General features: G+C 41.0%; 1 protein-coding gene across 1 annotated transcript in view; it reads left to right on the forward strand.

The window, feature by feature from the left end:
* Window positions 1-3,253: 3,253 nt before the first annotated feature.
* Window positions 3,254-25,569, forward strand: part of dennd1b (DENN/MADD domain containing 1B) — a 112,013-nt gene continuing 89,697 nt past the window's right edge. Inside the window, exons 1-2 of the mRNA XM_040128521.1 lie at window positions 3,254-3,756; window positions 4,488-4,552. Of these exons, the coding sequence (XP_039984455.1) occupies window positions 3,740-3,756; window positions 4,488-4,552 (82 nt within the window). The 5' untranslated portion in view covers window positions 3,254-3,739. The remainder of the gene's footprint in view (window positions 3,757-4,487; window positions 4,553-25,569) is intronic.

Below are 25,569 nucleotides of genomic sequence, written 5' to 3' on the forward strand. Positions count from 1 at the left end.
ATAAAGGTTGGTAAAATGGATGTTTTACAAATTACATTGCCATAGACTCCAGAATACGGTGCAAGAATTTGTGTTAACTCTGCTGCAGATTGCATTGAGTCCATGCTGCATTTCCCAGCATGAACCTTTGCTGCGTATTTTCTTATGAGTGGCATTTCAATTCAGCAGGATAACTCATGTCCACCTCAGCTACGTCAAATGTTTGAAGCCCCTCTGAAATATATTTTCCGGGCCTGAGAAGTGCAATGGGACACTGTATCATCCATTTTCAGTGTCAGGTTCTCTTCGGTGAATCCAATCTGGGACTGTTTACCGTTCCCTGAAATGTGAATCCTCACCGTTTTGCAGTACCCAAGACTCATATGAGCTTTATGTACGTGTCTTTTTGTGTGTGTGTGTGTATGTGTGTGTCATATTGTCTTTTTTTTTATGTTAAGGCAGCAGCCCAGCCATTATCATTTCATACGGATGCCTGAAACAGCCTGCCCGAGTCTGCTGCCACTTAATTACCTTCCAGTCAGCCTGAAGAAATCTGGCTCTGATCCAGACAGACTCTCTAGAGAGGAGAGAGAAGTACATCTGAGCTATTGGTTTCAATTTACCGTGGGACAAATATTGCTTAAACATGAGATTCAATGCAAACATTAAAAGGAAAGTCCACCCTAAAACACAATACACATTGCACCGAATGGCAGTGATTGTGGGAAGGAAAATCTACATTTACAGAAACAACTATCTCCCCCAAGATGGAAATCGGAGCCTTTAAATATTAATTGATTATCTCATCAGGTGTCACTTAAGGGAATTGGTCCACTGACAAATTAGGGACTGATGATGTCGGCTCATGGAATCTTTGTTTGTGATATTACACCCAAATTAGATTTAACTGAATGGCTTTACAGCAATGATTCACAACATGTGTGCGTGAAAAAACGGGGAGCCGTCCCATTCAAATTAAAATGTTCAGCCGTACAATATCATAGAAAATATTCAAAGCAAGAAAAGTAAATTTATTTTAGGGTGGATTTCTCCTTTAAGACACCAGTGACTCAGCCGATTCATGATCAGTGTGTTTAATGTTGAGTCCTGGAACAGATTTTAATAGTCATATACAGTAGGATGACTTTATACATCGCACACACAGTATGACACAGACAGTTTTTCATCATCTAAAAGTGTAACTGAGTGATGCATTGCAACTTCAGCATTTATTTCATGCATGGAAAACTTTAGTCTAGCATGGTTAATGTAAGTAGCATATGCTCATGACACACTGTAATTATGCAGGGGAAAGTCAAGTAATCATGCCAGCCTTCACCATTCTTCTACTGTGCACCGCAGTTGCATTTCTCGGCCACTGAGCAGTTCCTCTGTTGAAGGTCAAAGGCCTTGCTAAAGGGCACTTCATTGGTGGTAATGAGGGAGGGGCGAGCACTGCTGTTCTGCTTTCCCCCGCTCGGATCAAGCCGACAAGCTTCTTGTCAGAAGTTGGCTTCTCAAACCTTTAAGGCCACCACCAAAAGGTTTGAGAAGTTGAACTTTTAGCACTCCATTTGGAGTGCCTTGCCCAGGTGCAACTTGAGGCTAGATAAGAAACGTGAGAACACCGATATCAATATCCTAAACCCCAACTCATCAAGGGATTTGAACCAACAACTCTGGTTAAATGCCTATTTCCACAATTTGTATGCCTTTTTTTTTTGTGAGTCACATGTGACAAGCTGTGTCCATGGCCAGATTAACTTATCAGAGGCAAAAAAAAATAATTGCTTTGCGACCCCTACTGACCCCCAGAACCAGCCTACTGCCCTCTGTGACCTGTGTAAGAACCCTCTCGTGTCTAAAGTCCAATACACAAAGCAAACATCACATGGCTATGGCCCACTATTTGTCCAGAGACCCAGAGTGTCGTGCTGGAATAATATTAGATTGTCCGTGTGTCAATTAGTTTGACACACAGAAAATGTAATATTACACAAACACAAAGTTAGCAACTAGCTGGTGAACATAACGGAGCTTTTAGCACCTAAAGAACCAAATTTTACTACTGAAATATTTCAGTAGCAATCGAAGCCATGCCACTATTTTTTAGGAATAATGCCAGAGTTATAAGGAATTTCTAGCCTAAAATATTAATACGATGAATTTCTTCAGACTTTTTAATTTATACAGACAGCAATTCAGAAGCTAATATAAATAATATAGAAGAAACTGGACAAACTGGACGGAGTCAGCACTTTACTGGGAATCCTGGTGATAAGCCCTGAGTAAGGGATAGACTTCTAGATACAGTATGTCCTTATGAAGCATGCAAAATTACTTTACAAAAAGTGGGGCCAGAACCCAAAAATTTCCGATGTTTAAAACATAAGCTGGTGTTCCAATGTATCCAATACTTTGAAAAAGTCCAGAAATAAAATTATTACCAACCGGGCAAAGAGGGAAACTGCCCAGGGGCCCCAGATCCACAGGGCCCCCAGAAGCCACAGGCTTACTAAATTCATATGGGCCTACATAATCTGATCAATCACAGATTTCTTACAAATTTGCACCACTGAAGTAAAACATCAACTATGATGGGTCCTCCATCCTCCATCTTATGGCTCTTCTCTTGTGGAGGGAGCTGTTTCGAAATCTAGTTTTGCAACCTGAACTGTTTTAGTTTATATTGAGCTCATTTGTTGTAAAGCTGTGTTTTTTTCAAATTACTATACATCAGACATAATTTTGTTTAATAGTCAATTAATTGTTTTAAATGCCATAAACAGTGGAAAAACACCAGTCATTATCCCCCGAAGCTCAAGTTAACATTGCTTTTGCTGGGGCAAAAACTCAAAAATGTCACGTTTACTATCATAGAAAACTGGGAATTTAGTAACTATTCACTTTTGAGAAGCTGGAACAAGTAAACTTCCGGCATTTTTGCTTAGAAATGACTTGAACAATTAATCGGTTATCATAATTATTGCCAATTAACTGTCCGTCAATTGACTAATTGATTAATTAACTAATCATTTCGGCTCCAGAGGACTGGTGGGGTTCTGGGGAAAATGCTGACATTGCCATGAATAGTCGGCGTTAACAAGGGCCCAACCACACATTTTTGCCCTGGGGCCCCCAAAGTTTCATCTGGCCATGGCTGTACCTCTAGTGAGAGCAGAATGGGCTTGTGCCGTGATTCTGCATGGTCCCCCTGATGGTCCCGTGACCCCCCTTTTCGGAGCCACTGCTGAGGACTGGTGCTGCCACGATTACTGAACTAATAGTGCAGCCTGACAGCGAAACGCGTCTCTTCATCTGAAGCAAGAACCGCATGGCTCGGATCTGCTTGTGTGCATCATACCTGTTACTCGCGTTGGGCGGTAGGAAGACGCTCGCAGGCAGAGGTGCTGGTCTGACGCGTTGACGTCACCAAATCATCGACAGCACTTCCTGGAGTGGTGTTTGTTGTGGGAAATAACCACCGTGGTGTTGGACCTCGGAGAGAGGGGGGGGGGGGGTGAGCGAGAGTCAGTCCACATCAACGGCAGAAAAAGGACGGCACAAACTACTACACTAGGCCACCCCCCAAGCATGTGGTCGCGGCAGCTTTCGACCGGTATCAGATAAGGCAGAAGAAGTGACGGCTGAGACTGAGGAAGGACGAGGTGGATATTCACGGACGGACAGCCGGCAGAGCCGAGCAGAGCCGAGCAGAGCCGCCGTCAGCACGGAGCTGTCGCGATGTTGTAGCCAAACCATGGACAGCAGAATAAAGTAAGACCTTCTGACTTCTGTATGTTTGCCCCCCCGCTCCTCCGTCTCTCACTGATATCTACCTGTCGAGCTAACGGCTAACGTGCGGCTCAGGCACGCGACGTTAGGCTAACTCGGAGCTGAATGTGAACTACGGGGGAATGTTTGGCGTAATTCGAGCCATCGTCTCCCGCAGCGGATTTAACTGCCGAGGCCAGCTGGCTTGCTCGACAGCATTTGGGTCAGTCAGTCTGTTGCTCTGCCTGCTAGCTGACCACCAATTAGCAGCTCCCGCTAGCCAGGCAGACAGCCTTGGGTAGGTTATATGTGGGCACGACATCGTGCGACCAGATCCTGTGACCCAAGTTTCTCCGCGTATGTAGTCCGAGATAGGAAGGACTCTCATTCTTACTTGCAGACCAAAACAATGTCAGCTTTAGCTAACCTGCTGATATGGACACAGTCGGCTCTTGACAGTGTGGCTCGTGTAGATTTAAGTAGGACAAGTGGGCACAGGTCCACTCTATTAATCCGAATATGCTGTATATATGATGGAATTTAACAGTAAAACAGTTGTTATCTGTGTCCATAATGCTGAATAGAGACACAGTAATTCTATGTAATGTTAAAGCTGCCCCTTATTTCTCCAGAGTAAACTGTGTTTTGTTTTGTTTTTTTGTTTTTGTGTGTGTCTGTGTGTGTGTCTGTGTGTGTGTCTGTGTGTGTGTGTGTGTTTGTTTTTGTTTTTTCAGGGAGAATCCAGAAAGAACATTTGATCTGGTTGTACAGGTGGCATGTCCAGCATCTGAAAATGAAGGTAGGTGAAGTCATTACTTCCATTAATAATATAGTATCTGTCTTTAATCTTCTTGGTGTAGACAAGTTTAAAAAAAAAAAAAAAGTTTTTGAACCTCAGAATGGCATTCATAATTAACAGAACTAGAGTTTAAAAGCTCAGTCAATTAATTGATTATTTGATCAACAGAATATTAATTTGGAACAGTTTTGACAATCGATTGATAATTGAAGTCATTTTCTAATTAAAAAATGCCCAAAATTCACTGGTTCAGGCTTCTCATGTATTCGTATTTGCTGCTTTTCTATGTTGTATATTAATGTAAATAAAATATCTCTGATTTTAGGATTGTTGTTCAAACACTTGAAGACGTCCCATTCGGCTTTGGGAAATTTTGACGGGCTTTTTACTATTTTCTGATATTTCTGATATATTATTTCTGATCAAAAATTGATTGGTAGATTACATGACAGTGAAAATAATCGCTAGTTGCAGTCCTAAAGAGAGCATGTTCATTTTAAATGATTGTTACATATACAGTATCAGTGCTGAAATTATTAGTCCATGGGCATTATCGTATTCATTTAAGTCATTTATCAAGCAGGAAGGTCAGACATTCTTGGTTTCCAGTATCTCAAAAAGGAGGATTTGCTGGTTTTCTAAATTTCATATCTTCTGTAAATCTGATATATTTTGGGTTATGGCTTTGGGATAGGTAAAACATGACACATGAAGTTGTCCTGGAAATTATGATGGACATTTTTGACAAACGTCTTACATTTTATAAACAAAACAAGTTTTTTATTTAAAAAAAACAGGTGACAGAGTATTCGGCAATTAAAATATTAATTAACTGTGGCCGTTTTTTGTGTTTGCCAGTTGTATCTATTGGGACACGGTTTGTTTGCAAAAAAAAAAAAAAAAAAGAATTGTTTGCAGTGTAATTACAGTAATTGTAAGGCTGTACAGTCAAGATGTCATGTAACGTTGGCAGCTGTGTTTACTGAATGCGTTTAAACAGTATTTTAAGTCAGACAGAACTACACCACATGACTGAGTCTAGTCTTGCACAGTGAGAAAAATAATTATGTCTGTGGTGTTATGTGTGCTCCAGAGTTTCCTCTGTCAAGATCCTAAGGGCAAGAGATGAGAGGTCAACACTGAATTCAGCCATGAAATTACAATGACAGAGATGTTAGCTGCTTTAAGATCTGTACTGGCATCATGCATTCTTTAATTATTTGACTGATTTTTCCAGTCTGTACTATTCTGTTATTAAGCCTGACCAGAAGTTCAGCGTTGTAGGCTTTTCTCTTGTAACTGCGACCCCAAAGATTGTTTTAGAGAGATCACGCTTGGGTCAGCAAACTGCATTAACTGTTCTGCTGTTTGCAGTGGTCAAACATTCCAGCAGTGGTGGTCGGGACAAAAAGTGGTCAGACTAGCCCGGGAAATGACTGTGGCCACTGAAGAACACCACCATATTTTACCTTTATGAATTTGTGAAATAAAGTAATCCATATTTCACATCAGTATCCAGTGTCACCCAAAAGTCAAATATCATGTAAAAACATTTTCACTGCATATTACACCAGCTGTCTTATTTTGCCGCTGAGTTTTGACATTAAAGAGGTGTTATGTGGACGGTTCACTTGTGCAGCTGCTGAGCTGACCAGAGTAGACTGAACGTTGTCCTTGGATGTAGTTCCGATATTGGATTTTAAACCAAACTCATAAACCTCCAGCCTGTGCTATAATAACTGACTTCCCTCATGTATGATCCAGGGTCAGACTCATATCCGGACTCCTGCTCCCTGGAGCGCAGCTACGGAGCAATGTTTGCACAGTCCTCAGGTCAAATGGAACATGAGCATTCTGTTCAGTCATTTGACTGAAGTACTCTCTCTGCTGTGTGCTGAGTCCTGATTGGCTAGGAGAACATCCCCGTTGAGGAAGTTGTTATGTTGTAGATTTATATCTGCCAGCAGGGGCATATGGTTGTGGTGGATTGTTTTTTTTAAAGGAGCAGTTTCAGATAACCATATGAGGAATGAATCCCTTCTCTCTGAATCTAATCAATATCCCTTTCTTTGACTTGACTTTAGCCTAAGTCTATATGAAATTAAAGGCTTCATGAATGGTAAAACTGTGTTCAATGGACTCTTAGGGCCTGAATAGATTGATTGTGTGCAAATATTATTTATGTATACTGTGTCACGCCCTAATATATGACGTATCCCTTAGCTCTGTTTGCATTTGTCTCAGTGCTGTGGTAGATACTTTTATTACAAGATTAAAGGGTTAATGCTGTGAGTCATAACAGACAGGCTTTGGCCACGCTATGAAACCTCCGCAGTCACTCACCACAAACTAGAGCTGTTTCCCCTACAGCCAAACACTAGGTACTTTGCCAAAGAGCACCACTTCACATTCACACATTATCTTCCCACTACCTCACAGAGGCAAACAAACAATTGTGAAACCATGATAGACTATAATTAAATTGTCATAGCAACATGGTGTAGAACATTTGAGCATTTGGAGAAGTGGTGGAAGGTTTCGGCTTGCTCATATTTCTCAAATCTCCTCCTCACAGTTTAGGCAATACAAGATTAAATATAGATTGATTTTGACTGCATTTCAGGTTCTGTGTACTCCTTCTACCAGCAATTTGGTTTATTGTGCATTGCTTAAAGTGACTGAAAGGGTGTCCTCCTTGGGTGACTGGAAAGCTTGGTGTGAGCGGGGTTTTGGTGATGCCACAGCAGTGTTTTGCCCCTCACCACATCCTCGTCCTGCAGGTCTGAAACTAGATCCATGTGTGATAGCATGACATGATACCGCTGTACTGTAGAGAGTAGTTGCCTTTGTTAGTAGCTGTGTTGATCAAATTGTAGAGTTTAAAAAAACCTGTACTGTAGTCAGATGAAAATATCTTAGTCTTTTTATAGATGGTGATTGCGCCCATCCTTCAGCTTCCTGTATTAACTCTGTTTCACACCATCTGTAGTCATTACCGTGTGTGCAGATGACACCCACATGTTTGCATACAGGGCTGCAATAAGCCCGTTTGCTGTTATTTAAGTTATTTCACAGTGACCTTCTTAAACCAGTGGTCTCAGAATAGATTACTCACTCATTATAAAGTTAACATTTTCACGTAGAAACTGTCTAAGGTTTAGGTCCACAACTTAATATTTCTTTATGTGACAGGCCAACACTTGAATTCTGAATGAAGTTATTAATACTGATATTGATAATTAATCAATAAATAATTAAAAACTGTAAAGATTTTGATGGATCAAAAATACATCAACTGACAAAGAGACAAATTGGCCGGGCAGTAATTGTACATGCCCGGGAAACTGTTTCCATCTGTGGGGGTAATTTCACCGGCTGGATTTATGCTTACTTTCCGTATAGCTGGGATTACTGTGCCTTGAACCATTATCTGAACTAGTGATTCAGGCATGGTGGGACAGCAGGAGCAGCATGGTAAATGTTTTCTCTTACCTTGATGATGTTACCCAAAACTGAAGCTTGCAGCTTTTCATCTTACAGTTCATGTGTTACCCCTTACAATACCAACTGACTGTTGTCAAAATGGGGAAACTTCTATTTTATATGTTGGGTACAGCCTGTTTTGTTTGAATAATTTGTGGCCTTTTGCTTAGAAATGAGCATTAGAGTGGGAGTGACAGTTTTGAGTGACAGAATCATTCTTTTTTAAACTGAGGATTCAAATATTTTACTTTTGTTTACTCAAGTATGCAGCAAGGTTGTGCTGCAAAAAAAAGCCAATATCATGTCAATAGCATATAATTTCGTGTTTTATAAGCCTCTAATGATTCTTCTGTTTTTATTAATAATGATTGATAATGATGATCATTATTATTGTGGACAATTGATTAAAGAAGTTGCACTCATAGAAGAATTGTTAAAGTCAGTCCGTAGATAGTAGTTGCCAATTCAGTACATTTTGTCACTTAGTATTTCCAGTAATAAAAACCTGACAGTGGACCTATCTAAGATCAGTTCCACTAAAATAAACACTGTCTATCTGTGTTTTGTTCTTTGTTGTGAAGTGCTTGCACTGTACAGATCTGACTATTAAGTACACTGCTTTTAGTAGGGTCTCAGAAGATTCCTGAAAGTCTTTCAGCCCTAACATTAAGTCTGATTCACAGGCATCCAGATCAAATATGTGTGTTATTGTGGTCAAGGTGAACACTATTAATTTGCAAGTGTGGAGCTAAAAGCACGTCTGTTAGAATAATTAACTCTGTCAGTGTTCTGATTGTGTTCCTGTTGGACATGGTCCCAATAATTACTGCCATGGGTAGGTTTTATTTTTCCTGCCATTAGTGAAAATCTGTGGTACAATATAACATTTGTGCTGAAGGTAAGAACACAAAAGTCCATCACCTTACAAATTTGATTATAGTACAATAGGTTAAATTGTGGTCAAGAATTTTTCTAGGCTGTTGGGAGTAGTGGTCTCCTTGTAGTCACTTAATAAAAATTTGTCAATTGAGATTTTATGAGAGCATCAACATTCCATAACTGAAGTGTTGCTGGGGGAAAAAAACAAGAAAATAAAGCTCACAGCTACAATGGTGGCAGTGTTCATATCTGGACTTGGCCCCACACTTCTAGCCATGGATGTGTGGATAGATGACAGACACTGGCCCTTTTTCCTCATGCAGGTCCGTGGAGACCTGGCCTCCCTGTTCAGCCTGAGCTCAGTTTCGCTTAGCTCTGTTGGCTCAGCGCTCCGTGGATGCTCAGGCTGTGAGCGAGCGTTGCCTGAGAGCGTGACTGGCATGCTAGCTGCTAGCGGCCCTGGCTACATAAAGCCATATTGATGTGTTTCCAAGATGCTGCCACAGCTAGCAGATGACGCTAATGCTGCCAAGGCAGTAGGTGGGGACAGATGCTACCTGTCCTCGCCCGCTCCCTCCAGCCAGATTGTTCACAGTAACAAAGCAATAAACTTAACAGATCAGCATATCAATTTTACAGCAACATTCATGCTGCAATTAGGGGAATGATTTACTGTTTAAAAAAAAAACTCAATGAGGACAGCTCGGTTAGCACTGATGCCTCACGGGACTAAGGTCTTGACCTGGTTCTTCTTTATGTGGTTTTCTTTGCATCCTGTTTCTGTGTACGCTTGACATTTCTTTTTCTTCATTCTTCCCACAGTTCAGACAATCCAGGTTAGATGAACGTGAATATTTTTCCGTGCTTTGCAAGAGACTGACATACTGTCCAGAGTGTTTCCCTGCCTTTCACCCCATGAATGCTGGCATAGGCCTCAGTCCATCATAACACCAAACAGGTATAAGCAGTTATAGAGTCAAGTCAAGTCAGTTTTATTTATACAGCCAAAAATCACATATTTGCTTCAAAGGGCTTTACAATTTCTACAATGTATGACATCTCATCATTGTTCCTGTCAGTTATTTGCCATTGAGCAAGTGTCTTTTTTTGTCTGAGACAAGTGACAGGTTTATTGTCTGCTAGATAGCTATATCACTAGTATTATAATATGCTGCAGGAGGTTTAACTGTAAAAATATAAGTGCACTTGCATAGTTTTTGGGACTCCTCCTTCAGATATTCCTAAAGGTAAACCAAAAAGCAAAAGTATAGAGTAGACACATTTCGCCCTTTGATTCACGTGGCCTTATACCTTCACTTTGTCCAATTATGAGAAGCTACTTCTGTTCTGTATCCTAAGAACATTTTCTCTGAGACCTGGCGGTCTCACAGTGTCACCTGCTATTCGCTAGTTATTATCAATTTGCTTCCTCCTCTGCTGTAGCCCCCTAAGTAGCGCTGTGATGTTCCAGTATTTTCCCTTTGGCTTTCACCTCTTCCCATTCCTACCCTTCGTATTCTTAGAGCAAAACTCCTGTGAAGTAGAACTTTTAGAAAAGGTTGAATGTTGACATTCTGCAAAATGTCAGAATTGCTCCTTGACCCGACCATTGCAGGTTCTGCAGTCTGATTGGATTCCGGCTGTGTTTTGAGTTCACGGCTCAGACGGGAAGCCATTGGAGTACTAACAGATGCCATGGCAACAAGGAGGGTGTTGATTGGTCGTTAGAGAGGCCACACTCTTCTACTCACACTCCTAAGAAGACCCCAGGGTCTCACACTTTGTTTAATTCACAGCCCTTCCGTCTTTCTCTTTTGTCTCACCCATATGACTTTGCTAAATTGGCTCTTTTACACAGAATCAGATGTTATCCAAGTCGTTGTTGTCTTGTATCGGTTTCCTCCAAAACAAATTGAGGAAGTCTCTTAACTTCCCTACTATGGTATTGTAATGACCACAGTGTAAGTGAACTTTGAGAAATCCCTCTTTGTCTCTTGAGTGGCTATAGGATCATGTTTGACCCACCATCCAAGTTTTAGCAGCCTAACCTCTTTTAGTGTCTGCATTCAGGGTGTAGGTCAATGGATATTTCGGGCTATGTGTTTGCGTATTGATGTCCTTTTCATGACATGACATACTGAAAGATTAGACATATGGTGGGCACCTGTGTCCAAAGGGCCTGGCATTAGCGGTAGTAGTAGTGAGTAGTACATGACTATTTGTAAAACTGCATCATTTGTGTGGAGATCAGAACCCTATTAAAGGTGTTCCAGTTGGATCAGATGAACTATATAATTGAATGTCATGTTTACAAACAAAAACGATCGCCAACATAATTGGCACAAGCTGGAAATTGAAAATTCAAGTCTGAGATTTAACATAAGTTTTATCGGAATAAGTAACTTGAATATATGTATGGATGATATTAATCTCCTGGAAAAAAGGTAAAGTCTGTCATTAAGAGCCCAAACTTTCATCTGCTCCACTTAGAATATTTGTACTTTTACAAATAAAGCCCAGACTGTTGTTTGATTTGTTTAGCAGTGTGAATTCATTTTCCATAGTAGTCTCCCTTTAATGCTGTGTTTTTCATTAAGGTTTCATCCCAGTTTTTCAAGTGTATTACACAGTACGCTATAACATAAGACTCGTTTGTATTTTTTTATTTTGGTTATCCAGACGACAAAGTTGGCCAGTCAGCGTAAATGCTTCTCTTAGTGCTCTCCAGCCATGTTCTTTTGTTCATGTCTGGAGTCATTTGTTACTCCCTACTCGCAGTCACTCATCCATTCAGTAACTGTGTAGTGGCCTGCTGCTTACTAGGTCTAGTTCCAGCTCTTGTCTTTTTTAAAAGAGATGGAAGCAAGTGTTGTCCTCACATTTCACCCCAGCCTGTTTTGTTTCAGATTATATGGAGAAGCTCAAACTAAAAATATTTCAATTTTTTTCATTGTTTGAGTTAGCTTTTGTTTAGTGCAGATGCGTGACATGTGAATTGTTAACCATGCAAGGGCCCCTATGAGCTTCCAAGCAAGAAGAATAGATTTTTAAAAAATGATCTTCTTTTAATCTCCAAATTTTGTCTGTGTATGTCTTTGTCAGTAACCTGAAAATATTACAAAGCATTTTAATGGGAATTAAACATTGCCTGCAAAATTAACCCAATTAATTTATTAATCTGGTTTTGCTGGTCTCCCAGCAGGGTTTGAAGGAGAGAGCTCTGTTAATGTGGACACACAATTCACTGTTGTTTCTGTTGTCTGTTCACTCGTTTTTCCTGGAACAGCTGCCTTTTTCACACATACGTGATTTACTCACATCACATATCTCTTGTCTCTACCTGTTCTTCCTTTTGCATATCAACTTTTTCTTTGTGATTACACGTTGTCTGCACAGTCAAAAACAAGGCGCAATCCTTCTCACCCCCTTTTCTAATTATCACTCATTATGACAGGGACAGACGGAGGGAGAATGGAGGGAACAGGTCACTGGGACTTTTCAGGTGGTTCCATGTGATCCTGCCACACTCATGTTTTGGCAGACACACACATGCATCCACCACCATCAAGACAGCTGCGAGTGGACTTTTCTGTTTTTTTTTGTTTTTTTTTTTCAGAATACAGAGTATTATTGGCCAATCCATGAGGAACTGGGACAAAATGAGGTGGAGTTGGGCAGGGTGGAAGGGAGGGGGTGAGATGGGAGAGAGAGGACGAACGGGGTGGTGGATATGCTGATGGCAGTAGTCTATAAACTGAGAGGTGAGATACTGCGGGGGTTGCTATCTGAGCTTTCCCACTCACTTAAACAGTACTGAAATTCCAGGGGCAAACGTTTTTTTGTATGAGTGTTTGATAACCAGTACATGTTTAAGTGTGTCGTGTTTATTGTGTATATATGGCCGTGTATGTGTATGCATGGCTGCAAGCATGTGTGTGGCTGTGCATGAGAAAGAGACAGAAGCTGTGAGAGCTGCAGGAGGCTCATCTGAATTCACTAATGCTGCCAGACTGAGAGAACACGGAAAGACTTCTAGGCACTGATGCTCACAGGCTATTTTTAGCCTTACCCTTTCCACGGCGAAAAAGTGGGGAAAGGTAGGGACCCGATCAATAATTTAAAATAAGATGATTTTGATGAATCCAGAGGAGTTTCATCACATCATCATCACTTGGAGCACCACAGCATTGTTGTTGGTGGCTTGTTTTTGTTTGTGTGTGTTTATGTGCATGTTCTATGCATCTTTGTCTGATGGCAGATGAATTTATTCCCTCGTGACCACTCTTAAGTTATGCTCTAGAGAGCTGTGGGAATTTAATGTGTTTAAAAATAAATACATGAAGCAAAGGCTAGCTTAATGTCCAGCTGAATTTAGCTACCATCTCTGTCATCTTGAATCTAAGCTCTTCTTCACGTGCATCATATCAGTAACTGACAACTGATGGGCAGGAGTATACAGTATATGTTCAGCACAGCAGAATGCATAAGCACGTACAACCAAACACACACAGTTGCACGCCCACAAACACACGCAACCAATTATTCTCAGTCAAAGAACAATGATTGGCTGGTTCTTATGAATGTAATACCAATGTGGCCTAGTTTAGCCCACAAATGAAAAGGATTAGTGCAGCTCCTGCCTTAATGTAGCTTTGGTGATGTTAATCTGTCCTAGTCTAGCAAATTGGATTTCATAAAAGAAAAGCTGTGCTCAAAAATATGTTGACTTCCATAACAGTCATGTTGAGCAGACTTTATGATGACAGGATTTTTAACAGGATTTGGGGTTGACTCACTTCTCATGACTACAGCAACCAGCCCATTTCTCATGCCGTGTGCAGTGGGAATATCAGTCAATATAACAAGATCATGAAGCTTTTCATCCAGAATCCCAACCGTTTTTAACAAGACACCAATTTCTCTCAGATTTTGCCATAGGAACCTTTACCTGTAAAGGTTTAGCACAAAAATGAATATAAATTGATTGTCTTCTGACTGTCATAGACACATCTTATTTTATACGATATTGTTGGCAAGTTACATGTAATATAAAATCACAAGTATTTATTTTGAAGGGAACTCTGAAGTATCTTTGGCCCTTCTGAAAACCACACTTGTAGACAAACACAAAAAGCAGTGAAAGGCAGAGATTGCTACAAAAGATGTAGTCTCAGGTTGTATTCTGGGGTCATGGGGGTGCTGCCACATAGACTGATGTAAAATGGTCTAAAAGATGAATGATCTAAAAGACAGAAGTGCATTTTCTCTGGCAATTAAGGAAATCAACCTACTTATTGGCATGATATGAGTACTGGTATCTTGACATCTAGACTGTTGTCCTTTAGACCTTAATTCTATGGCCAAGGCCAAACCCAAGTCAAGCAGAACTAGCAGTGCAAGCCTACTGTCTGTGCTGTCATTTCAGCTTCAATCCTCACTATTTACATGTCAACAGCTATGCCCTTAGGATATGTCTCTCCACTCGAGGCTGCTACTATGTTGCCTAACACCACACAATTACTGTGAAGATGATGGCGTTTACATGCGTGTAATAGCCCTACTGGCCCCTTAATTTGGGTTCTGGCCTATTTTTCAAGACAGAAAATATAGGTCAATCTTGATGCCTTTGTGAATGTCTGAGACCATTTATCATTGCAAATTATACTATTCATCCAAAGTCTTTGTTTTTGTATAGACATTTATGATTCCCTCACCTACTTATACTTTATCTACCTTACAAATCTTCCTGCCCACTTCTATTGTTGAGTGTATTTCCTAATACTCCTTATTTACCGTGCTGCATTGGAACTGGTTAAAATAAGAATAGAAGTTGTATGGACATCTAAAACCTGATTCAGACTGACATAACGATGCAGGACAAACCTGTGTTTGTGGTCAGTCTCAATAGGTTAACATAAATTTTTGAGCTGGGCTTCAGGATCTGCTCCTGACCTGAACTGGTCTGGTGCTTTTTGGCTTTGTTATGAAAGGATGCAAATGTGTTTTTATAACGTATAGAATTGCTACAAGATTATTTAAGCATCATTGTAGGTTGTGGTGTCAACATCTAATAAGAGATATTTGAACATAGTTGTAGAGTCTGAGTTATTAATAAGCATTCATTCATTACATTGTGACCAAATAAAGAAAATAAATCCTATAAAGTTACACCACATTGCCTACATTGTCTTCAATGTTGAAACTTGAGTATAAACATAGCAGCAACCACTATCAATGAACTCAACATGGAGTGCTGAACTCTCTTAAGCAAATACACTATTTTTAAGCTGTAACAATCTCTCCCTAGTCGTCAGCTGCACTTCCACAGAAGTCACTGGTATTCTTCCAGAAGATCAGTAGAGCTAAAAGGACTCGATGTTTCAATCCCCTTGGTAAATTGGCACTCTCAATGTTGGCAGTGGGATTTGAGTAGTGAAAGGGAGGGTAGGTACATCACTGGGGTCATCAGGCGTGCACCCTCCTTCTTTGACGCTTCATTGATTAGCTCACAACATCTCCAGAGGGCTCAACTGCGATACCTGGCATCCCAGGTACACCCCCCTCAGTTCCATACCCTCCTGTCTTATTCATGCAGTCCAGTTGTTGTCTTTCCTTTTAATCCAAAGCCAATTGATGCTTTTTTTCTGCTGCATTTGACAAGGACTTGATTGCTTGTTGGAGGGAGCAACCCCTCACCCTTGTTCCTAGAGAATACTTCTCTAGTTGAAGTATATAGAAATGATGTCCAAAAGATTACTTACTTTAAAGGTGATACAAAAAGACCAAATCTGCCCATTATAATATTGATTTCCCAGAAAGACTTACCTGTAAGGTGATAGAAGAAAGAACACACCTGGCCATTACATTTGACATCTCCAGAGGGCTCAACAGTGATACCTTGTGTCACAGGTACACTCCCCTCAGTATCATACCCTCCTGCAGAATGCTTGCGTCCTTTGGTGTTATATGGTGTTCTGGAGGTTGGCCTGCTGCTGCAAGTAGCATGGACATGGACATGGACATATTCTGCTGATATTTGTGAGAGAGCATTTGTGCTGGTTCAGCTCTGTTCCAAGATTAAGGCCAGCTGTCAGAGAACTTTTTTATGTCTCCATGTGTAACACCATTGCGCGAGACTCATAGTGCATCCTGTTAAAATGTGCCTTAGTGATGCAGGTGTTTTACAAAGGGAGCCACTGAAGTCTTTTTACCACCACTGCTTCTTGTTCTGGGGTGTGGGTAGGAGGTCATAAGTGGCTCTGGCCCTGTTCAGACCTAGGATTAACATGCGTCTCAGGTGATCCGATCACAGGTGGACAGCTAGTCCACTTGTGGACTACAGGTGTGTACAGGTGTGAATGCACCCAAGATGAATTGAGGACGCATTTAAGATCCGATCACTCAGTCTGAATTCGGAGGTGGTCTGGGCAGCATAGGACATTCTTTTAAGAGTGTGAATGCAAATGTGTCCTGGCCTACTTTGAAGGACGGCCTACTCAAGTGACATCATCGTCCTGCCACAGTTTCATAATGAGCCAAAAATATTACAGTTCTCAGTGTTTCCCATACATTGATTTATTTTGTGGAGGCCTGCTACAGTATCAACACTGACCTCCACATCTTGATTCTCCTATTTTTTTTTTTTTATTATTTCAAATGGGTAAAATCTTATTTCATTGTAGAGCTGTGCACTGTGAATTATTCACTAAGTCCCTCCTTGCTCTGCTCTCTGTCTCTCTCTCTATCACACACGCATACACAAAACACACTGAGAAGAGGGGAGGTTTGATCCGATCACAAGTGTTGGAGATCCCTCCATCTCCCAGCTGAGTTTTTAGTCCATTGGCCCTGCTTGGCCATTGTCTCTGCGTGTCGTTCTGCCTCCTCCTGTCTTCTCACCTCCCACACCACAAGCCATCTCCTCTGCACTGATGTTGCTGTGAGCCTTTTAGGAGCTTTTGGTAGGAGCCCGAGACAGGCTCTCCCATGTTGGACTTGGCCAACCACATCTCTGAAGTGAAGAGCAGATTTAGCACTCTGAATGGCTTCAAATGGGGTCCACTTCCTCCCCACGGGGGGGGGGGGCACTGTTCAAATAATAGTATCTTCCGATTCAGTGAGGATTATGACCAGCTTTGCTTTGGTGTGTTTGAATTCTTCCACAAGACTTGCAATTGGTAATTCCAATTTGCCATTCCTCTACAGTCTGACAGGGTTTAACCATTGTCAGAGTCTAAGCCACTGTTTTAACATGTTTGCTGATCACTCTTTCCAGCTTTTCTACTTTGTTGATGGGGATTTCATACACTGTTAAAGGCCACATGAGTCCTAGGAGTATGCCAAACTGGAAGCCCCATAACTTGAGTTTTCCTGCCAGCGCGGTCTTGTTGATGGGAAATATGTATGTGATGGTATCTTTTTGAGTTGTTCAAACTGCCCAGTGTCCTTGAGTTTTGCATCATACCATCACCCCTTGCTCTTCACTGGCATTTCTGTAACAATTAGGAAAGGTATTCCATCCATATGAAATCTTTGATCCATGACTTGACAATGGAGATGCTTCTGCAGTTGCTGGGATTAATCCACACCCATGTGATGATTTGATGAAACTTTTCCCGAAGTCTCAGCAAAAATCATTGGATTTCCTGGAGATGATGGGGGGAGGAGGCATATGTTTCCTGCTGACTTGTTCTTTCACTCAAATTTTCTCCTTTCCATCGCTGTATAATAGATTGCCCATCTTCTCCAACTTCTTATTTGCTAATCCCTTGATGCCAGTTAAGATCAGGCTCATGCCTGCAATGATGTTTTCCCATTCCTTGCTGTTAGAATTAGGCCATTACACCAACAGCTTACGTCCTTGCTTGTTACCCACTTTGTGATGTGTCTGGTTGTGTCTTGGGCTATTGCTTGTGTCTGAAACTACTTCCACATACCGTAGGGTGCTGACCTACCTTTTAACAGAATCTGATCCCTGTGGGCCCTGGATTGGATTCAAGCATGTCTTCTGCCTGATGAATTTTAAGACAATAAGTTGATATTACTTTAGTCCAGCCACACCTACAGATATGTAGAACTTGTCCAGCTGCTGGTTTCCCAAGATTATTACCACTTTCCTGATTCATTGTCGTGTCCATGTCAGGGGTCGTTACCAGGAGATTAGTCAGTCTTCTTGCACCACGGCTCTCATAGACTCGTAGCCAAGTGAGGGTGGCTCTTGTGCCCTTACAAGGTGACGGCAACTGCTGTTATGGGTAGCTTCCCCCCAACAAACCATTTCCTCCTGTCAGCTGTCTCTCCAGCTGTTACGCGATCTTTTCCTAGTTGTCAGCTGCACTTCCACAGCAGTCACTGATATTCTTCCAGAAGATCAATACAGCTAATAGAACGTAATGTTTCAATCCCTGTGGTAAATCAACGATCTCGATGTTGGTAGTGGGATTGGAGTGGTGAAAAGGTAGGTATGTCATTGGGTGCATCAGGTGGGCACCCTCCTTCTTTGACGTTTCGTTGATTAGTCCAGGACATCTCCAGAGGGCTCAATGGTGACACCTGGCGTGCCAGGTACACAACCCTCAGTTCCATACCCTGCAACAACACTTAACCTTTAAATTTATTATCCCAGATTAGAAAATTAATAAAAATCAAAATTAACAATAGTTGTTAAAAGCATTTATCAAGTTAAACATTCACAGGTTTTAGCTCCTTAAATACGAGGATTTGCTGTTTTTTTTTTTTTTTTTTTTTTTTTTTTTTTGTGCTTTACATAATTGTAGATTGAATATATTTTAGGTTTTGGGCTTTTTGTAGGATAAAACAACAAATTTTCCCAAATTTTTCGTCATTTTATGGACTAAATGATTAATCAATTAACCTGAAATCATTATCTGGAAATAACTGTTGGTTGCCGTTCTAATTATGTCTTTTGTAATTTAATGGTTTAGCAGTCATCTCTATGAAACTACAGCTGTAAACCTGGTTTCTGTGTGGATATGGATGACAAGGAATTAAAGCTGTGACAACAGCCTGAAATTAATGGGTCCAAAGCGGGGAGAATGTGTGTTTATTAACCCATATCAAACACAGGGGTTTGTTGTTTGAAAGTGGGTGTAGTTATGCTTTCAAACCTTAGCCTAGTGCTGTCTGATGAATCACTTGGTGGCTATAGCCATTTTGTCCAGTTCCTATGAGAAGATGCTTTATGAAGCAAAGTGAAATGATAATGCATTGTAGCTAGTAGGGATGCAATTTGAATCACTTTGTTTTATTGGTCGTAGGAATTGGTAATATTAAAGTTACATGTTGCTGACTTTTACTCAAGAATATGTGAATTAATGTGTTTGCTGAATTGTGGTAAATTAAAATGATATTAATTTAAATTCATGATCGCAGCAAAGAAAATGGAGCCGCCAGTATTTTGTTTAGAGTTATTTCACCTTGTTCTTGGTTTGCAGTGAAAACGGCTTCATCCAAAGTGAACACAGAAATATTACTACACATTTTAGTCAGTTTATGTAACAACTTGAAACCATTTAAACCATTTATTAATTTAGAAATAAAATACTACAAAATAGAAAAGGGAAAAAGAAATAATGGATGAACTACGTTTGACTTTCTTTGTCTCCAAGAGCTCTTTCAATGGCCATCCCAGATAATCCCCCTAGTAGTTAGGGTTCACTAAAACCTTACACCTTCTACTTTTTCAAATGAAGCGAGATGAATATTAGGGAAATTTGTGTCTATGGATCAGCGTACGTGAGTGAGTTTAAGTCGTTGTATAATGTTTGCCCAGTATTTTTCTGTTCGCATTTTCACCATCAGTCCTGCAGAGCATTGAGACTCCTGTGAATGTGTTTAGGATTAGGCACTATTGTACACTTTTAAGAGATACAGATGTATTGTCATCCCTGTGGAAAGATTGGCTGACTCAATGACTGACTGCCTGACTGAGAGCTGTCTGTCTGTCAGCCTTTGCATGTGAACTTCAAATCACAGCTCTGCAGCACCAAGCATGTAGCCGCCAAAGGCAAGGCTTTACACTGTCATCAGCACCACATGGCTGCCTCTGGGTGCTGTGCCATACGACATTAACGGAGATCGATCCTCTCCACAACTCAAGGAGCTGCTGTGCTACAGTGTTTTCTCTGACTCTACAACCACCAGCTCAAAGATTAGAAAAGGAACTCTCCCCTAAGCATGTGTAGCTGACTGACAATGACCTGATCTCCAGCTTTCTTAAACTTTGTAAGTAGTCTATCCAAAAAACTATTTTTTTTTTTTCAGACTCATCAGGCTAAGGAGCCATATCTGTCAAATGAGACCGCACAAAAAATGGGATTCCTTTTCATAACAGTGTGCAACCATAACAAATAGTCTATAGCCAGGCATAAAATCAACCTCTAAAGTTTCCAAAATAATTTGCACATGATTCAGGGTAAAAGTAAAGCTAACTTACTTCATAAGGTGAGTTATACTCTTGGTACACTTTATATTCATGTCTTTTTATGCAAAATAGATTAAGAAAAGAGTTATTAATTTAATATGCCTTTATAGATGTTGTTTTTTTTTGACTGAGGCAGATGGTTGGACCATATTGAGGGAAATGTATGGTTACATGAAGTATTGGTTTTTCAACCAGGCAGCCAACAACCCAGTGACTTACTGACTACTATCTCTATTTCCCCATTTATTTGGAAGTAAACATCTAGGTCATATCTGGGATTTCAGATTTCAAATTATATTTTAGATTGTAGGGCACATTACTGCCTTAATGTAAGCACTTGATTGTTCATTGTCATTGTATGTGGCAACTGAACATCATACAATACAAAGTTGGGGAGTAGTTTGTCTTGGGAGACAGTGGTTTGTTTTTTTTCTTATCTTAAGAGACTAACACCCTCTCAACAAACATGCTATTTGTATGTTGTGTTGAAGATGCAGTCATGCAGAGCTGGTGTTTGACATAATGTTGGACCAGTATGGAATCTGACTGGGAATATCAACGCTGATATGTGGTGATACGCAGAGGCTGTCACAAAGGTTGCATCCATATGCTGTGCCACTCACTCGTGAAGCTGTGAAATTGGGTTGCATCCCAACTAGCCTGGAGACAGTATCGCTTTCACTTCTCCCTCCCTGTCTCTCTCTCCACCTCCTCTTCCCCTCTCTCCCCCCCTCGCTCTCCTCCTCTCTCACTCTCAGCTCATCCTACTGAAGAATTTTTCTCATATAACTGGGTAGACGGAACAACTAATGTGGCATTAATAGGGTCACATCATCACCATGCAGCTCTTTCTTTCTTCTCCTTCCAGTGATGCTGAAGCTGTTGTTTATCTTCTTCAGATATAGCTGTAGAAATGGCTTAGAAATCCCCCAGGCCAGCATCTCTCACATGTGAAGCCTGCCAGTTGATTTTTTTTTTTTTTTTTGGCTGGTAAAGCAGGCTCTACCTTAGAGGTTGTTTTCTTTTTGTTTATTCAAATTTTAAAGAACTGGAATTAAATTTAATTACTCCTTTGCAAATCTAGACCTATTTACAGAACTAATCTAGATCAGTGTTGTGATGTATTTGTTTGTGTCTGTTATAAGAAATGTTATAAGAAATAGACCTTTTAGAATGTTTTGTATTAGCGCATCATGTTTCAATGGATATCTAGTCAAAAATTTAAAATCAAACATAAATCGGTTCTAATTTAATCAAGGTAGTTAATGATTTAGAATCAGGTTTTCACTATTTCTGTCAGTCCCAAGTCCTAATTTGTAACAACATAGTGTGACCAATCAGTATTACTAAACTTAAGGACCATATCATCGTTGAAAAAGTTTCTCTTTTCTCAAAACCTCTGCTCACTAAATCAGCATGAAATGTAATGCCATTTGCAGTGTGCAATGTGAGACTCGATAGGCAAAAGGAAAAAAATGTTTTAAACGTCTGTGAGTGTGTTTTTCTTTCTGCTGGCCTTTGAAAGACGCCAGCTAATCTGCTTACTCCTTTAATTGTGAGTGGAGGGGTTGGGCCTCCTCCCGGCCAGAATAAGGCTACTGATCCAGAAGTAAAACGATGACCACCACAGTTATTCCTTCCTTTAGGTTGTACAGCCCCCCTAGTCTTCTTTAGCCACCCCTCATCTCCTCCTCCTCCACCATACCCTCCCTCATAGGGAAGAAAGCTCCTTGCTCTGACAATAGACATTTTTTGCCATATGTTGGCTTGACATCTTCATCAGGTTCACAGCAGGTTACCTTAGTTAACTTTCACTCCACTGCCTGATGGGATTTTCTCCCTCTGTTTCTCCAATCGGCCCGGGCTCAAAGTCTAGACGGCCTCTGAGGCAGTGTCCTTCCAGCCCTGTGTCCACAATGGCCGTATTGTTGATGGTTAGTAGCAGTAGCTTCCTCCCGTTAAAACGAACAGGCTAGTGCTAAAACAATGCTTTTGTCCAGGGGCATACGAGGGGGGCCTAATCCACTACATACTGTGAAATAAATCTCTCTCAGAGATGAGAGAGTGAGCGAGAGAAACGGAGTGAATGAAATCATTGCCAAGGAGGTTAGAGTGCAGCAGTTTAACCCCTGGCCAAGAAAGAGGGAGGAGAGGAGGCAAAGGGAGCGAGAGAAAGGAGGAACAAGGAGAGGCAGGCGCTACATCCCTTCATCTCCGGAGCACGGATGGAGGAGAGGGGCTGCCGGTGGCTTTCACAGCCTCTCTTCTCACCAGAGGAGCTGCTGTTCACCATATGGGATTTGGCCTCTCTTAACAAACAGGCCCCCTATTCACTCACAACACACATTCAGTCGTTCATGGAATAAGGTGAAAAAAGTGCATTTTTTTTATGCCTTTAGAACATTGGATGGCCATGAGGGCTCTAAGTCTGTGTTTGATTCACATAGTATAGAGAATTATAAACTAGAGGCTTTCATCTAAATGTGTATTCACACTGGATTTAGGGTTAGTTCTTTTTGTGTTTTACTGAAGTCTCTCAGTTTTAAAGCCAGAACCATGCATTCAGGCCACTGTTATTGAGCTGCTAAGGTGATCCTATAGAAACACTGTGCACACCCACAGTTCACTCTGCACTGAGGGTATATATCAAGTGTATCATATGCTTGTTCCAGAATTTTGCAAAGGCTATTTTTATAAAGCTTTATGTCATTCAAGTAAGTAAGTTGGGTTTTACTTTTTTAGGTTAGTGACAAAATGGCTTAAAGTTGAATAACTTGCAGCGCAATGCTGGGCAGTGTGCCGTTTCTGACACACTAGCGTTATGTGCCAACTTTTTCTTCCAGCCAGCAGCATTAGGGCAGTATTAGGAATGACATCCTCTGCCAACAGCTTCTTTTTAGCCTACTCGGAAATCCCAAGAAGCATAGATTTATGCCAAGATGGAGATGCCAGTATTTTTCATTTTTAGCCTACTTGGAAGTGCCAGTAGACAGATTTATGCAGAGAATTGAAGAAATGAGAGAAGAAGGGGTAGGCTTATTTCTTGTTTCTCTCATGTTTCAGTGCACATCAATGTATATCTTGCTAATTTATTCCGTTTAATCCTATCACGTGTCATGATCCACCTGAGTAGTTAGAAAAGAAGTGGTGTCAGTTGAGAGGATAGCTCTACCTCCCACTCTTAGGCATCCATCCATTTCTTCCCTCACCTCATCCTTCCTCCTCCCACTCCTTCCCTGTTGCTCTGCTCGCAATTCCCAGCACTCTTCACCTATTAACCCTCCTTTCTCCTTGCTCATTCTCCTTCTCCAACTTTTTAAAGACAGGTGTGTTAAGAATTGCCAAAACATTGATTTTTGACCATCTCGACCACCACCACCACCATCCCCTCTCCCCAGTATCTGTGTCACAGCCCATGTTGCCCCCATCATTACTGTTGGAGGTCACCCACACTTGAAACCCTCAGGGATCAATGGACATGCAACTGTACGCTAAATATTCACTCCTGAGCTCTTTAAACATGCGTGTGCTTGTAGAGTACACATTTGCACACAGACATAGTTGCACTTTGCAAACAGAGAGCAATGGTTGCTCCTTGAGCTTTGTGGCACATTTACCTTCCTCCATTTCCTGTTGTGTGAATTCAATTCTCACCCACATGATCTGTTTACACTCCACTTAGGTGAAATATGCTATAGGTTCTTTTCCCCATGTCACTCCAGCTTTCACTGGTGTCAGATCAAGTGGATTGTTTTTATACTATTTGCAACAGCCCTTTATAGATTTTCTCAACTGTAGGAAATACACTAAACATGTTTTGAATCTTTTGCACTTTTGGCTTTGATGGAGATAGGTGAGTGAGAGGCTAATGTGTAACAAATCAATGTATTATGCAGGCAAGCTGAACAGAGCATGGTTAGCATGACAAATGTATGGACGGGCAGGTAGCAGACAGTGTAGAAATGTGTATGAAAGAGCAGGAAGTGTTTCATTGGTCTCAAAGAAATGATAGAAATACTGCAGTTAATATATGTTGGCATTAGTCAAACATTTATGTTACCGATTTGTCCTTGAGCAAAGCATTGCATTTCTACTGGCTGTAGAGTTGCATTTGCATAAGTGTAACATTGATAATGGTTATGTTTGTGTTTGTGTTTGTGTTTGTGTATGCATGTGTATTTATGTGTGCATGCCTCCATATGCCATTGCTGGTGTCGTCCAGAACCCTTGTCTCTCCAACTTTGTCATTTTTTATTGTCACTGACAGCTGCCATTGTCTCTTGCTTGCAGAAAATGTTTTATGACCAAGTGAGCAAGCCAAAACAGTTATACAGTGCACTTGTAAAATCCACAGCCTCTGTTCCCAAAAAGTCCAAACCCTCAGAGGCTGCAGACAGTAATATATTGACCAGAATCCCTGCCTTGCAAGTCAAGGCATGGCATTTAAACTCAGCAATTTGCACCTCAGGTATTTTTTATGTGCTCAAAATAAAATAGTTTAGCACAAGCATTTTTGCATATTTTACAATTGACATTGGTGCTGCAGAATTCAGACATGAATTGTATTCTTTTGTTGGTCAGTGTCATGGAGCTCTAGGGTGTGTGTGTGCGTGTGTGTGTGTGTGCGCGTGTGTGTGTGTCTGTGCGTGTGTGTGTGTGTGTGTGAAAAAGGGGAGTTTGGATTAACCAGTGCAGGATCTGTCATGGTGACATTTGTGTCCCCTGGCGGAGCAGCAGGGGTCCCCTTCACCTCTGTAACCTTCAACTTGCAGCCCTAACCCCCTTCAGGCTCCCACACGCTAGGCACGTCCAAAGGGAGGGCAAGAGAGTGAGAAAAATACAAGGGGGGCAAAAGTGAAGACAGAGAGCTGCAGCGGAGGTTAGGATGAAGGGAAAGAGAGGTTGTGAAATATATAGAAAAAATGAGGCAAGTATGGAAAACAGAAAGAGGAGAGGAGGACAGGAAATCAGGCAGAAATAGGGAAAAAATGAGAGGAATAGGTTAAAAAAAAAAAAAGACTGGAAAAGAGTAGCAAAATGACTGGCAGAGAAATGTAGAGGTAGAGCAGAACAGAAAGAAAAAGAGCGTGTGGAACAGAAAGGAAAGTACATAGGATTATTTTGTATTTTACAGCTTCACCATGTCAGAAAAGCTGAGTAGTAAATACTTTATCAGAGCGGCAATCCTAAAATCTAGGGCATCAAGCTATTC

This window comes from Xiphias gladius, chromosome 6, assembly GCF_016859285.1.
Source record: "Xiphias gladius isolate SHS-SW01 ecotype Sanya breed wild chromosome 6, ASM1685928v1, whole genome shotgun sequence".
Taxonomy (NCBI): domain Eukaryota; kingdom Metazoa; phylum Chordata; class Actinopteri; order Istiophoriformes; family Xiphiidae; genus Xiphias; species Xiphias gladius.